This window comes from Chelonia mydas, chromosome 10, assembly GCF_015237465.2.
Source record: "Chelonia mydas isolate rCheMyd1 chromosome 10, rCheMyd1.pri.v2, whole genome shotgun sequence".
NCBI lineage: Eukaryota > Metazoa > Chordata > Testudines > Cheloniidae > Chelonia > Chelonia mydas.
The window spans coordinates 50,394,092-50,410,813 of record NC_051250.2 but is presented as its reverse complement, the minus strand read 5'-3'; the positions used below and the strand labels follow the sequence as shown (position 1 = coordinate 50,410,813).

At 44.1% G+C, this 16,722-nt stretch overlaps 1 protein-coding gene across 1 annotated transcript in view; it reads right to left on the bottom strand.

The window, feature by feature from the left end:
• TBC1D2B (TBC1 domain family member 2B) overlaps positions 1-16,722 on the bottom strand; it is a 64,052-nt gene that overhangs the window by 23,547 nt on the left and 23,783 nt on the right. The window contains exons 3-4 of the mRNA XM_037910886.2: positions 7,491-7,656; positions 1,518-1,681 (exon numbers count right to left, since the gene is read on the bottom strand). Of these exons, the coding sequence (XP_037766814.1) occupies positions 1,518-1,681; positions 7,491-7,656 (330 nt within the window). The remainder of the gene's footprint in view (positions 1-1,517; positions 1,682-7,490; positions 7,657-16,722) is intronic.

The following is a 16,722-nucleotide window of genomic DNA, read 5'->3' as shown; positions in this document are numbered from 1 at the left end:
CTGCCGGCTCCTGCCAGCCACGGTCCCAGCTGCCGGCCCCGCTCAGCCTGCTGCCGGTCTGGAGTCCTGGCTCTGTCCACACAGAGTAGGTACCTACTTTCTCCCTGGTTCTGGCCCATTCTCTTCCTCTCTCTGCACTGAGATGAGGGTGGGAGTGCACTGAGAACAGGGCTGGGGGTGAAGGAGCAGGCTGGGGGTTGGGGTGCAGGGTCTGGCCAGGAGTTAGAATGAGGGAGGGGGCTCAGGATTGGGGCAGGAGGTTTGGGTGTGGATCACTTACCTGGGCAGCTCCCATTTGGTGAGAGTGGTGCAGGTGGGAATGTGGGGGTGTGTGTGCAGGAGCTCCTGTTTGGTGCTCAATGTGGATGTGGGGATGTGGATGTGGGGGGTGCAAGAGTCAGGGCTGGGGTTGTGGGGGGGTGCAGGGGTCAGGGCACGGGGTGTGTGAGGAGGGTTCAGGGGTCAGGGTAGAGGGCTGGGGGTGTATGAGGGGGGTGCAAGAGTCAGGGCAGAGGGCTGGGGGTGTGGGCTGGGGTCGTGGGGGTGCTCCCAGCCCCCTGTCCTGAGTGGCTCACGGCAGGGGGCTGGAGGGGATATGCCGATTCCACCCCCTTCCCCAAGGTCCCCGGAGCAGAGAGAGGTGCTGTGGCTCTGCTTTTCCCTCTCCCCCTCTGTAGCAAGGGCCGTCAGCTGATCGGCCACAGGGCGGGAGAGAAGGAGGGGAAGGAACCCTGCACGCTGGGGGAAGAGGCGGGAGAGGGGGAAGCTTGCCTGCCCAGCAAGAAGAGAGTGGTGAGCGGGGGCAGAGAGGAGTGGGCCGGACTGGGCAGGATTTTTAATTGCACGCTGCTGTCCCCTGCAGACAGCAGCGTGCCATTAAAAATTGGCTCACGTGCTGTCTTTGGGACGCATGCCATAGGTTGCCGACCCCTGGTTTAGACAGAAGGATGCTATCTCCTACATTAACTAATGCTTCATGACAATCGAAGAGCTCTAAAGAGTAGTGAAAATTTTCATGAAGTTACTCCAAGAACTTATGACTATAAGAATTAATCAAAGCATAGATGCATTTCCCACCCATTATCCCCCTCCCTCGTCGAGTAGCAGCAGCCAGGATGTTGTTTCTCCATTTTGGATGAAGAGTGACACCTCTGAAGTCTGAAGCCAGTGACTCCCCTAAGCAGCTGGCTCTACATAAGATTATAACCAAAGATCTTGACTCTTTCCTCCCCTCTTGTTGCCTGGCATCTCAACAACAAAACAAAGATACACCTGCCCATGGAGTCAAACAAAAGAGATCTCTTGTATACCTTGTCACATGCACCACAGTGTACAGTATTATGGACAAACCCCACTGTTTGACCCTTGAATACACTACAAGGAGATAATTTCATGTGCAAAGGGGTGTCTGTAGACACAAAGATTTGGTTTACAAAGGAATGACTGAATTTGTGTTATATTTTCTGAAGATACAGCTAACAGTGTGGTATATTAACAGAACAAGAATCTTCTGGTACCTTTGTTTCCTTCTGATGCATGTTTCCGCCTTTCTTCCAGTGCCATTGACTCCTCTAAGTCCTTTGGGGTTGGATCTAACATCTCCCACTCTTCGCTGGTATAAAACACACTCTTACGATTTTCACTGTTTCCTTTTCCAGATCTTAAGGAAGACATTGAATTTCTATGGAATAAAGAAAATAATCACAGTGATGCCAATTTCTCTCTTTTTTGGGGGTAATTTTTTTTAATTTACCTTTTTAGTCACATCGTACATGTACACCTTATGAAAATCACCCAAACAACATACACTTTCAAAACACATCAATGAATCCACTTTGTTAAACAGAGCTTAAATTAAAACCAATGCTAAATAAAATGCAAACAAAAACCAAGTAGTCATGTCCTGTAATACCTACTATTATTATTTAAGCACTGATCATAACATATTCAAGGGCCAAGAGAGTGGCTTGACTGCAGCACGTGGTACTGTGAGGCAAATGACCAAAATACATGAGACTCCTATGGTCTTTCACTCCTGTCTCTGCTCCATGTGTTTTGGCAGTGAAACATTTGGTTTTCTGGGGAGTGGCGGTTTTGTTTTTTTGTTTTTAAATCTGTTTACTAAAATAGTTCTTTATTTTAAATTTCAGGGTAAACAACTGCTAAGTGTTACACAGAATAGGGAGTATGCAGGTCAAAAGGCCACTGTGTATTATCGTATCACAAACTGAATTAACATAAAACTTAGGGTCATCCAAAAGCTGAATCTATTGTAGTTACACAGATGTTGAGGAGAGAATCTCCATGCTAGTCAGAATGCTGCCAAGCTATTTGCAAGGGACTTGCAAGGGCAATCTGTAGGGTCCAATCTGACAGTTTTGTAGAAAGTGTAACCTATTTTTCATATGAGTAAAAGATTTTATGCTGTAGGAGCACTGAAATCACAAAGGCCTAAACCAACACTGCATATCAATATATTTGTGCACTTCAGATCCGGATCTGAACATTGCATCTCAAGTCTCTTTCTAAATGTAGCACAGCTACATTTAAGGATCAGTTAACTTTTCAAATACAAGTCTGTTTATTCTCCAGCCCTTAAGGATGGAGGCCCCATCTTCACCCTTCCCTGAAAGCAGTTCACCTCCCGTTTAAGGAAAAGTAATTGACTTACAATGCATATTTGACCATATAGGTGTTTCACTATTGATACTATTTGCTGGCTTGACCCAATGGTTCCCTGAAGTTTTACAGGAAATCTGTCACCTGAGCTAAGTGATCTAATACACTAAACATATCACAATGCCACAATTCCAAATAATTTGGTTCAATTAAGCAGTCTGATAATGATCATTTTGATAGTTTTTTAAAACACAATGACAGGTTTCAGAGTAACAGCCGTGTTAGTCTGTATTCGCAAAAAGAAAAGGAGTACTTGTGGCACCTTAGAGACTAACCAATTTATTTGAGCATAAGCTTTCGTGAGCTACAGCTCACTTCATCGGATGTATCCGATGAAGTGAGCTGTAGCTCACGAAAGCTTATGCTCAAATAAATTGGTTAGTCTCTAAGGTGCCACAAGTACTCCTTTTCTTTTTAAAACACAATGTAATCCTTCATAAAGCAAGGAGCATCTGATTTGCAAACTTGACTGGGATTTGATTATGTATTCAGTAAACTTTTTGCGGCTATTCTTTCTGTGTATGTAGGACTACACGATCCACATGGGACAGCGAGCCTGTTATTTCTAAGTTACTGGCTCAGATGCAGCCCCAGTCCTTAGGCAGACATCTACGAAGTCTGTGTGTAGTGAACGTGGCAGTCTCCGACTAGTTCCTGGTGAACAAGAATCCACATCACAAAACTCACGGACATCTCTCTAGGAATTCTCAGTATAGAAGCAAAGGACTGAGCTATTCTCTTTCCGCAAGAGGTGAGCTTTCCACGGCCCATGCCTGTCTTGTCCTGTGGCTGGAGGACTTCAGTCTCAAAGGCTGTTAAACCTCCCCCTTTCCAGAGTTTTAAGATAACTATGTTTAGAAAGAGTAATGAGGCAAGAGAAACAATAGTAAGCAAAAGGTACTTGAGAATGTTTTTCAAATATTCCCCATGAGGGTAAGTATCAGGATAGTTGGTGTTCAATTTCTACATGTACTTCTCATAAGGACTTTGCTGACTCTTTGAGGATTGAGGATTAAGTATGTGCTATTGGATTACAAATTAACAGTAAAGCGTAGCTGGTTGAATTCCTTTATAATATGTATTTAAATAATTAAATACAGCATACCTTCCCTTCCCTCCCCCCCACACCATTACTGAAATTTATGTAAAGCAGTAGTACCAGAGGACTTTAGGTTTACAGAGCTACAACAGCAAACCAAGGTAGTTTATTCTTTTAAATAATACTTTAATTATATATAATTACACAAAATATGTGAAAGTTCAAAAGTGATCTACTGGCTCATTCTATATTATGAAATCCCATCGTATGATTAGGTAACTCAGGGGTTATTACAGTACATCCTTTTAAACAAGCAGGACTCTACATAAACAAAGGAGGTTGCAGGAACTGTCAGCATAAGAAGAAAGGACTATTGAGTTCTGAACATTTATCTGATCCAATTAGTTTTTAGTGGCTTTAATTGTTGAAAGCTGATTTAAAATGAAAGCAACTTCCATCTTAGGCAAGTGCATTAATGTGCACATATAGTACATTCTTTATATGCAACATACTCTCTTCACTTCCCTCTTGTAATGTCTTTAATGTTGCTTAAGGCATATGCAGATATTACAACAAGACCCTGCTGTCAAGCAGATGTTAACCATATGTTAAAGCTCTACACAAAGAACTACTGTGATGAAATTGTGCTGCATGGCTAACGAAGCAAGGATGGCCTTGTGTTTAAGATACTGACCTAAGGGACTCAGCAAGTATGGGCTCCCAGCACTGCCACAGACTTCTTCTAAAACTTTGGATAAATCCCTTCATCTCCGTGCCTCAGTTCACCTTCTGTACTATAGAGTTAACAATAATTCCAAATTCTTGGCCATGAAAAACGCGTCATGGACCACGAAATCTGGTCTCCCTGCCATGAAATCTGGTCTTTTGTGTGCTTGTACCCTATACTATACAGATTTCACAGGGAAGACCAGCATTTCTCAAATTGGGGGTCTTGACCCAAAAAGGAGTTACAGAAGGGTCCCAAGATTATTTTAGTGTGGTCACGGTACTGCCATCCTTACTTCTGCATTGCCTTCAGAGCTGGGTGGCTGGAGAGCAGCAGCTGTTGGCCAGACACCCAGCTCTGAAGGCAGCTCCCCACCAGCAGCAGTGCAGAAGTACAGGTAGCAATACCATACCATGCCACCCTTATTTCTGCACTGCTGCCTTCAGAGCTGGGTAGCTGGACAGTGGTGGCTGCTGACTGAGGGCCCAGCTCCGCAGGCAGCAGCGCAGAAGTAAGGGTGGCAATACCATATCATGCCACCCTTACTTCTGCGCTGCCGCCTTCAGAGCTGAGCTCCCAGCCAGCAGTCACTGCTCTCCAGCTGCTCAGCTGTGAATGCAGCGCCACCGCCAGCAGCGCAGAAATAAGGGTAGCAATACCGCAACTCCCCCTACAATAACTTTGCGACACCCCCCCCCACACACACACACAAATCCTTTTTGGGTCAAGACCCCTACAATTATAACACCGTGAAATTTCAGATTTAAGTAACTGAAACCATGAAATTTATGATTTTTATAATCCCATGACCGTGAAATTGACCAAAATGGACCGTGAGTTTGGTAGGGCCCTACTAATAGGGTGTTGCAAGAATTAATCAATCTTTGTATAAGGCACACAGATACTAAGGTGCTGAAAACCACAATATGACCTATACAAATAAATAAAATTGCTTAAAGTTCTGATACTATCCTTCCCATTCCTCAACTATATTAGCTCTGCATCTTAGGTATTTCTAGGTTGCCTATCATGTCAATAGCCTGCTTAGCCATCATTAACTATTATAGTACAGTAAAACTCAATTCTAATCAGGTTTAAAAACTGATTTTTATTTGTATTTTAAGTTTATGATTATGAAGATGTCATTAACTACCCCTTAAGGATCGGATGCCATCAGCACTCTACAAGCAGAAATCCCTCACAGCTAATCAGAGTTCTAGCTTACGTATAAAAAAAATATGTTAAAAGAACATTAAGATTGCAAATTCCAGCACTCAAAAGTTAGGAAGTTTAAATAAGGTTGCCTGTGCAACTTTAATTTGGATCCCTCATGCATATGCATTATGATATAGTCTTTAATTACATAATCACATTCTACTTCCTCCCCCCCCCGAAGATGCCACCTTATTCAGTGCACTGAATGGACAGTGCTCAGTTAATGAGCAGCTATACAATATTTTCTTTTATCCACATTATTCAATGCATGGGCCTAGGCCTTATTTACTGCAAGCTATTCAAACCCTGCTCTGAAGACAGAATTATTAATTTCCTCATGGGATTTTTCATGGTGCTCATCTCTACGGTATGGATACTTCAGAAACAATTAATTTATCTTCATGAAACCGTGTGAGATGAGGGGGGTTTAATCCTCATTTTACAGGTGGGGAACTGAGACGCAGATATTAAGGTCAAGAGTAATCACTATTTTGGGCGTCCAACTTGAGATGGCTAGGATTAGATTTTCAAGAATTATAGAACACTTTAGATGTTTGAAGCACAGTTCCCAATGACTGCAGATGTAAGTGCTCAGCACTTCTGTATATCAGACACTACGGTCTCAGGCTGGGCACGCAGAAAATGAAGAACACACAATCAGTGACCACCTGTGAAAAGTCTGGTTAAGTTATTTGCTTAGCTTCACACAGGATCTCCCCAGCACAGGCAGTGATAGAACCCAGTTCTCCAGCGCAGCACTCAATTGCCTTAACCACGAGACCATCCTTCCTCTTCCTGCAGCCTCCTGCCTCATTCACGACACATCTTCCAACTTCAGATTTCTGTGCCTAACAGATTTCATTTAAAGGTTTCCTTATTTAACTCAACTGCACTGGTAATAAATAAATAAATAAATAATCACTTCTTCTCATTGTCAGCGCAAGAAGGATGTGGTCTAGTTGACAAGACAGCAGCCACTGCATCATGAACTGCTCTAACAGCATAGGAAAAGGATCAGCTGTCCTTCGAACAGTAGCAGAAGGTCACTAGACAGATTATATGAAATGTTCATAAAGAACCTACAGTAGTAGGAGAGCCAGATATCAGCCACTGTATGACTGTTTTTGAAAACAATTAGTGTCGAAGAGCGAACTCAAGTAAACTTGTCTTAAAATAGTTACTTCCATTCTTTAAAATGCTTAAAAAAAAGTTTCTTACTTTAAGAAAGTGGTTGTCACAACTTGCTCAGTGTTGGCCTGAGCTTCTTGTATTTAATCTATAGTACATATCTTTTTTAAAAATGGAAAAAATAAACATAGAATATAAACAAAGAATATAAATAGGGTTTTTAATCTCCAAACTACTATTTTAAGTATTAACTAATGAATCACCATACCGCCACTGAAGTAAGCAATTACTACTCCCATTTTACAGAAAAAGGATAGGATGCAGAATAGTTAAGTATTTAACTTTCCCAAGGGCACAGAGAAATAGATCCTGGCTCCTTGTCTTGTGCTCAGACCATAAAGCTATTACTCACTATCTGACAGATTGTTCATTTTACATCACATGTTTTACTAACACTACTGTATCTCTATACCCAACTCTACCTGTTAAATTAGTAATCTTATTATGAATAAATAGACAGTCTACTTTAAGAGATATTGTGGCAATGGACAGTCCACTAATTTTTCCAATTTCTTGCTTAATTTGTACATTCTCTCTCTCCATCTTATACTGGCCCCATCACTACAGCATCTGAGCAACTTGTAGTATCATTGGCCATTTGCTAGGGACAAGTACAATTCTTACGTGGAGAAAAGAACTCACTTGATCTCAGTACCCCATTGTTTTAGGGAGAAATTGATGGCACTTTGTTGGACTGGTGCTGGCTGGCAAGCTGCTTGTTCTCCTACCAGTTCCGTGGGAGCAGTCTCCACAGCTAGGACATTTCTAGCTTTCTCTGCTGAGACATTTGGATTCAGGGTACTCAGATCTGAGAAAGGAAAAACATTTGTTTATTATGATGATTTTATCACCTTAAATTGCACAAGGCCCCCACAAATGCCATGTTCTTAAAAAGATGTATTTGAATAACAACAAAATAACAGGACTTTGTCCTTATCCTCAGTATGCTAAGATTTCATTGCATTCATATTGTGTGCATTAGCTAATAAAATCTCAGAGGTACACAGTGTTCTACGTGGCTGAAAACAATGTATTGCAAATGTGTAAGCTGAAGAATGTACTATGGGTAGCACAAGGCATTAGTTAGAGGTTTTTACCAGAGGTCTTCTGCTAACCCTCTGCATAGCAGTTATTTTCACCCCAGTGCAGTTTAAAAATAAAATACAGTCTTTGCTGATGTTAGCAATGAGCAGGCTTACAAATATCCTGCTTTGAAGTCACACAGAAGATAAACAGGAAGATCTCTCAGATTCTGAAATGTTAAAAGGGAAAGTAGTAGATAAAACATTTAAAAAATATTGGTTAGGATGCAGAACACTGAAGAACTAACAAGTCAGAAAGGTAGCTGGTACCTTACACCTCTGAAAATCTGGGGTGAAATCCTGAATAGGTAACAGTGAGTTTGGTGCTCTCATTTTATATCTTGTGCTGATAAGGTCTTGCAAAAAGTTCCCATAGGGCCAAATCTTAGTCTTACAGAGTCCTAAATTCTATTGGACTATCGCTAAATGAAGGCCAGCTTCTAGTTAAAGGGGCCTTAGCCTAGTCTGCTGCCATGTGCACACAACACCTTTGGGTGCACCTTTCAAGCACCAAGACTGACGTGTGTGTGTGTACTTAAAAAAAAAAAAATCACCTGTGCATGCAGATATCGGTGCTTGCTTGTGCATATGTCTGCATGTGCAGTCTTCAATGTTGCACGAGCACTACTGGATGCAACCTTCTGAAAAAAATCAAACCTATAGCTATGTGCATATATTTAAGAGCGCAAGTTGTAGAGTTCATGAAAAGAAGCTAGAGTATATGCTGAGTACACAGTTTTCAAATACAATTTTGCTTAGGCAAAACCATTCCTTCATACACCTCATTCATCCCAAAGTTCATCCACTACTTCTCAGTGAGGACTATTTTCCAGCCAAGTTTCAACTTTCAATCATCAGCCACTTTTGCTGTAGCCCCATTTTTTTTAAAAAAAAAAAAAGGTTGCCAAAATATTCTTACACTGACAAGAGCGAAATTTTGCCACTTCTTCTTAACTCTGATAAAATTCATTTTCTGGAAGAGAAAAAGTATGGAAAAGTATGGAAAATTTCAGCCCAATAGCCAAGTTCTTCAAAAAATGATGGGCACTCCCTCTCCAGCTATAGTTTTCATCCAAAACCACTTTACAGTTCGGCACAACTAACAAGACTCTCCGCTCCTGAGCACTGATATAGCAAGCATGTTTCAGCTCAAGAGTAGTGTGCGCAGGCAAAAACTGCATAAGGCACCTGCCTCAGTGCCTGGAACTAGCCAGTGCTCTCAGTGCCTAACTTTCAAGAGTAAATTCAAGTGGTTACAAAAATTAACAGCTGCAATCCCAGAAAATCATCAAGACTCTCTGCTTGAAAGCAGATGGGGTGACGGGGTACAGACAACCATACTGCTGGAAACACTCCGGTAGCTAGGTTTATGTTGGTCAAGACTGGAAACACATTCAAGATTTTCATTACTAGGAAAGAGGTTCATTACAAAGCAAGCACTACATGTAAACCAGCAGGGTAAACTAGAGTAAATGACCGTGAAATATCTTTAAGACAAATATTAAAAAGCTGCCCCTGTACCACTGGAAAAACAGAGAGAAACAAGTATAAATCCTAATGGTTGTAACCAGAAGCTGAAGTGTTATCAATTCTATTTGCACTCATTTTCCTGAGTTACAGAAAGTACAGACTTATTTTGTTACCCTTAAGTTTTATGTTAAAGCATATGCTTTAGAGCAGGGGTGGGCAAACTTTTTGGCCCAAGGGCTACATCACGGTTGCAAAACTGGATAGAAGGCCAGGTAGGGAAGGCTGTGCCTCTGCAAACAGTCTGGCCCCCGCCCCCTATCCACCCCTCCCACTTCCCGCCCCCTCAGAACGCCTGACTCATCCAACTCTCCCTGTTCTTTGGCCTCTGACTCCCCCCCCCCGGATCCCCTGCCCGTAACTGCCCCCCCAGGATGCTGCCCCCTATCCAACCCCCCCTGCTCCCTGTCCCCTGACTGCCCCAAACCCTATCCACACCCCCGCCCCCTGACAGGCCCCCCGGAACTCCCACGCCTATCCAACCCCCCCAGTTCCCCCCCCCGACCCCCCCCCCCCCCGAGAACCTCCACCCCATCCAACCCCCCGCTCCTCGTCCCTTTACCATGCCGCTCAGAGCGGCAGGAGCTCGCAGCCCTGCCACCCAGCCAGATCCAGCCACGCCGCCCACGCTGCCCGGGAGGAGCAGCGGGCGAGAGCACTGGCAGCGCGGCAAGGTGAGGCTGCAGGGGACGGGGGACAACAGGGAAGGGGCCGGGACTAGCCTCCCAGACTGGGAGCTCAAGGGCCGGGCCAGATGTGGCCTGCGGGCCGCAGTTTGCCCACCTCTGCTTTAGAGTGTATCTTGAGCAGGAAGACAATCTGAAGCAGTTTTCTGAAGCTCCATGTGTATAAACAAAAGTTCAGATTTATAGCTAGTCAAACAGAAAATACAAGAGCTCTTGCACTGAATGGAATTGTTTTTCCAATTATTGATTTTTGTTTTCGAATACTTCATGTAATATTCCAGTATTTTCTTTTTAATATGTGTGATACCTTCCCACAAATCTCTGCCTTCATTCAGTTTAAGTTCCCAGGATGGACTTCCATAAGCTTTTGGCATTTCTACAAATACCACCACAACTCTTAGCGGAAAACCTCAACACTGCTACAAAGTTTCTTGCACAAAGCTTTACCAGCCAAGACAATTTATGCAGTTATGCATTGCGACAGAAGAACAAATCTACATTTGACTATCTGCAGGCACTTGGCAATGAGGGCTGTAAGAGAACCTGAACAGAATGCTTATGTGGGGCAGAAATCATTGTAGAACCTTCTGCAAAATACAACCAAATGGCTCCAATACTAACTTATAGTTCTTCTATATTGTGTACCAGTCTTAAGCAAAACTTGCAACTGAAGTCTTTTATAGAATACTTGTGATCATACTGCAGTTTTGAAGATGGTAACAGATTACAAGTAACTTTAGTAACTCTATAAATTGTGTGCCAGACGTGGGGTGGAAGAAAGAAAAAACATCAAAACAATTCTCACATTTTTCATCCATTACATTTTGGAGAACTAGGTTGCATAACTCGGAGAATAAAGTATAATTAACGAACTCTTACTGCCACTTGGGATGGCATCTTATAGTTCCTGGCAAATAGTAATTCACCTCTTAAATCCAATACTCAAAACTGGGATTTTGGAACACATCTTCCAGTCTCATGCACAACAAAATAGACAGTCATAGGTCCATCTACTGTAGGTCAATGTACAGTAAAGAACATTATTAGGGTCATGAACAAAAGAGGATACCAAGCTCCTACAGCACTACATATGGCTAACCTGAGTGGATAAATGGAGTATCGTTTTTTTGCTGGAGTTAGTCCATTTACAGTCATGAATGAAAGTTCCACAGAAAAATTATTAACTATACAATGCATTGTGTAAAAAAGTTAGTTTTCATCATGCTGTGTGTTTATATCGATTCTGCAATTGTTTTCTGACAGGTGGCAGAAAATATAGCATGCAACAGATGATAAAAACATCTGCTACTAATTACAATGTAAGACTGTATGCAGAAAAGGACAGCTTAATTTCTTCTCTCTGGAAAGACTCTGATCCATGATGTCAGCAGTCTGACAGTCTCTTAAAAAAAAAAAAAGTTCTTATTTTAATTGCTACTTCAGCATGGTTTTCCAGAACTCACTACGGGTATGTCTACACTGCAATTTAAAAACTGCAACTGGCTTCTGTCAGCTGACTCGGGCTCGTGGGGCTCAGGCTAAGAGCTGTTTAAAGGCAGTGTAGACATTCGAACTAGAGCATGGGCTTTGGGATCCTAAGCCTCACAGGGGTCCTAGAGCCCAGGCTCCAAACCAAGCCTGAAAGTCTAACACTTCAATTAAACAGCCCCTTAGCCTGAGCCCCTTACCCTGAGTCAGCTGGCATGGGTCAGCCGCAGGTGTCTAATTGCAGAGTAGATATACCCTATGTTTTCTGCCTTCTGCAATACTGCATTTATTTAATAGACACTGTCTGAATTGACTTTCAAAGGCTCATGTAGCCGCTGAAAGGCTGCACTGATAGCCATAGTCTCAGTTCATCCTACTGACTGCTGGACTCCACAACAGCTTTTCTGATTACAGCAGACAAGGCCAAGTTCTTTCCACGTGGTGACATTCAGCTTTGGAGGAGTGCTTTGTATGATCTACCAGTATGTAGGACAGCAGAAGTTAAAATTTTTGCTACGTTTAAAAGGAAGAAAAGTGAAGAATTTTTTATCTCAACCAACAGCCACACTTCCGATTATTGCAAAAAAATTATAATGTACCATTAGCATCACTCAAATGCAGAGGATGAGGCTGCGTGAAATAATGAAGCTGAACTCTACGCCCTCCTTGTATGCTTTACAACATTTTACGTACATGATCACAATCTGTTTCTAAACTGGTACAACGGAACATTAAAAAACATAAACCAATCTCAGAAATGCTCCTGGAACCAATAAGATGCATGTAACCTTGTAATACTGTCACCCTTATCTTTCCTAGTCATTATTTCCTTGTATGTTTATGACCAACACCTGGACCTTGTTTTAAGCTATTTGCTCTCTGGGGCAGAAGGTAGGCCTGTTATTGTGAGCCAAGGCTCAAAGAAAACATAAAGGAAGACTTGCAACTACGCTTGTTGTATCACTTCTGTGGACAGAGTGAGACCACCAAAAGCCCCCTCATGCCAACTGGCAAAGGGGTTACAGAAATGTCCTGATTCTGGTATGTACATTCTGTTTCACCAAAGAATGTCACGTGAGGTCTTAAATCAAAACTAGGCTCAGAGTGGTCATCAGTATTGTTATGAAATTTATATACACATACTATGTAAGGAGTTATGTAGAGTAACTCCTCACTTAATGTCATCCTGGTTAACGTTGTTTCGTTGCTGATCAATTAGAGAACATGCTCATTTAAAGTTGCACAATGCTCCCTTATAACGTTTTGTTTGGCAGCCTCCTGCTTCTTCCACTGCTTGCAGGAAGAGCAGCCTGCTGGAGCTAGCTGGTGGGGGTTTGGAACCAGGGTGGGCCGGCAGCCCCCATCAGCTTCCCTAAGATTCCTGTGCAGCAGCCGCCCAGCAGGCTATCAATTGCCAGGCAGTTCAGCTGTCCCTCCCCGCACCGCCCTGTGCTGCTCCCAGGAGCCTCCTGCTTGCTGTGCAGGATGGGGGAGGAAGGGGTGCTAATGTCAGGGTGTCCCCCTCCCCCTGTACCCTATCTCCACATAGCAAGTGTGGGGACACAACAGGGCTCAGGACAGAGGGAGCTTGCTGGTAGCAGCTGCTGTCTCATCTTGCTGATCTACTTAAAAAGGCAGTGTACTTAGAATGGAGTCAGCATGCTTAAAGGGGCAATGCACGTGTGTCTCTCTCACACACATGGGGTGTGTGTGTGTCTGTGGGCATCTGTCTCTCTCTGCCATGCTGTGTCTCCTCCCTCCATTCGTGCTGCCTTGCAGAGTGTAAGGCTACATTAACAACATGTTAACCCTTGAGGGGTCAGCTGAGTGCTAGTTCATCTTTCAGCAGTAAGGCATTCCATGGGAAATATCCCACTCTCTGACTCCACCACCTCAACCAAGCTTCACAATCATCATTGCTGTGTACAGTATCAAATTGTTTGTTTAAAACTTATACTGTGTAGATGTATATATGTATGTGTGTGTGTGCGCGCGCGTATAGTCTTTTGTATGGCGAAAAAAATGTCCCTGAAACCTAGTACCCCCCCATTTACATTCATTCTTATGGGGAAACTGGATTCACTTAACATCGTTTCGCTTAAAGTAGCATTTTTCAGGAACATAACGACAACGTTAAGCGAGGAGTTACTGTATATATACTGAAAATATGTTCATAGAATCATAGAATATCAGGGTTGGAAGGGACCCCAGAAGGTCATCTAGTCCAACCCCCTGCTCAAAGCAGGACCAAGTCCCAGTTAAATCATCCCAGCCAGGGCTTTGTCAAGCCTGACCTTAAAAACCTGTAAGGAAGGAGATTCTACCACCTCCCTAGGTAACGCATTCCAGTGTTTCACCACCGTCTTAGTGAAAAAGTTTTTCCTAATATCCAATCTAAACCTCCCCCATTGCAACTTGAGACCATTACTCCTCGTTCTGTCATCTGCTACCATTGAGAACAGTCTAGAGCCATCCTCTTTGGAACCCCCTTTCAGGTAGTTGAAAGCAGCTATCAAATCCCCCCTCGTTCTTCTCTTCTGCAGACTAAACAATCCCAGCTCCCTCAGCCTCTCCTCATAAGTCATGTGCTCTAGACCCCTAATCATTTTTGTTGCCCTTCGCTGGACTCTTTCCAATTTATCCACATCCTTCTTGTAGTGTGGGGCCCAAAACTGGACACAGTACTCCAGATGAGGCCTCACCAGTGTCGAATAGAGGGGAACGATCACGTCCCTCGATCTGCTCGCTATGCCCCTACTTATACATCCCAAAATGCCATTGGCCTTCTTGGCAACAAGGGCACACTGCTGACTCATATCCAGCTTCTCGTCTACTGTCACCCCTAGGTCCTTTTCCGCAGAACTGCTGCCTAGCCATTCGGTCCCTAGTCTGTAGCGGTGCATTGGATTCTTCCATCCTAAGTGCAGGACCCTGCACTTATCCTTATTGAACCTCATCAGATTTCTTTTGGCCCAATCCTCCAATTTGTCTAGGTCCTTCTGTATCCTATCCCTCCCCTCCAGCGTATCTACCACTCCTCCCAGTTTAGTATCATCCGCAAATTTGCTGAGAGTGCAATCCACACCATCCTCCAGATCATTTATGAAGATATTGAACAAAACCGGCCCCAGGACCGACCCCTGGGGCACTCCACTTGACACCGGCTGCCAACTAGACATGGAGCCATTGATCACTACCCGTTGAGCCCGACAATCTAGCCAGCTTTCTACCCACCTTATAGTGCATTCATCCAGCCCATACTTCCTTAACTTGCTGACAAGAATGCTGTGGGAGACCGTGTCAAAAGCTTTGCTAAAGTCGAGAAACAATACATCCACTGCTTTCCCTTCATCCACAGAATCAGTAATCTCATCATAAAAGGCGATTAGATTAGTCAGGCATGACCTTCCCTTGGTGAATCCATGCTGACTGTTCCTGATCACTTTCCTCTCCTCTAAGTGCTTCAGGATTGATTCTTTGAGGACCTGCTCCATGATTTTTCCAGAGACTGAGGTGAGGCTGACTGGCCTGTAGTTCCCAGGATCCTCCTTCTTCCCTTTTTTAAAGATGGGCACTACATTAGCCTTTTCTTAGATTCTGTATCAAGGTATGAGACACCATCAGAAACAGGTCTGACGAAAAACAAGAGATGTTTATTCGCCTCTCTCTCTGTCAGATGTAAATTAAGCGAAGTAAGTTAACACAAAGGATATCCATTTACATACAAAGTCAACAGAGAGATGTGAAGTCAACTGGGAAGGAGCACACAGGAAAACACACGTCCTACTGGTTATGCTGTCTTTGAGCAGAGACAATGAGCTTTAGGGAGTATAAGTACAAGACAAAGAGGACATCCCCTTGTCCTGCACCTAAGGAAGTAAACTTACAGTGCATTTATATTAATGAAAATGGGATCTCAGCCAATCATGGCTGAAAATGCTGCAGAGGACTTCAGGGGTGAGAAACTTCTTTAGACAGGAGGTTAGGCTGTTACTTAAGGTTAGTCTCTAGAAAGCACATTATGATTTTGTTTTATATTTAACCTTTTGTTTCCAATAGTCTTACTCACTATCACTTGAACCTTTAATAAACTTTTGTTGTTTTCACTATAAATACATCTAAGTGTTGTGATATTAAGCAAGGCGCTGAGTCTGAGCTGAATCACACAAGATGGTGTGCACACTGTTCCTTTGGGGATGGCAGACCTGGTATTTCTGTGGGTGCTCAGTGAATAAGGGATTGGACACCACAGGGGAATGCTTCAAAAGGACTTAGGGACTGGGGTGCAACCAGGGCCGGCTCTAGGATTTTTGCCACCCCAAGCAAAAAAATTTTTGGCCACCCCTGCTTTTTTTTTTGTGCCCCCCTGCCCCAACTCCACCCCTTCCCACCCTCTTCCCCAAATCCCCGGCCCCGCCTCCTCCCCCGGGCATGCCGCATTTCCCCTCCCCCATTGCTTCCTGCCGCTCCCCCACCCCGCAACCCAGCTCACCTCTGCTCCGCCTGCTCCCCTGAACCCGCGGCCGCTTCGCTTCTCCCCCCTCCCTCTCAGGTGACGGAGAGGCACTGCATTCAGGGGAGCAGGCGGAGCGGAGGTGAGCAAGGGTGGGGGGGGGAGCGCAAGAAGTAATGGGGGGGGGGTAGAGGAACCACTCCCCACCCCAGCTCACCTCTGCTGAGGTATATTTGAGGAGCAAAAAGACACCCTGACATCAGGTGCCTAGGAAGTAAACTGACAGCGAGTTGGCGTCATGAAAAAGGAATCTCAGCCAGCTAAGCCTGGCTCCGCTCCACCACTACCGCCTCCCCTGAGCGCACCGCCGCTCGGCTTCTCCTCCCTCCCTCCCAGGCTTGCTGCGCGAAACAGCTGTTTCACGCATGGCAAGCCTGAGAGGGAAGGGGGAGAAGCGGAGTGGCGGCAGCACGCTCAGGGGAACAGGCGGAGGCGAGCTGGGGCACATTTCTAGTGGCGTCCCTAGAAATGTGCCACCTCAAGAACCTGCTTGTTTTGCTGGTGCCTAGAGCCGGACCTGGGTGCAACTATTGCTAATATGCAAGACAAGGACTAGCATTGCTCAGAGGAAAGTGCTT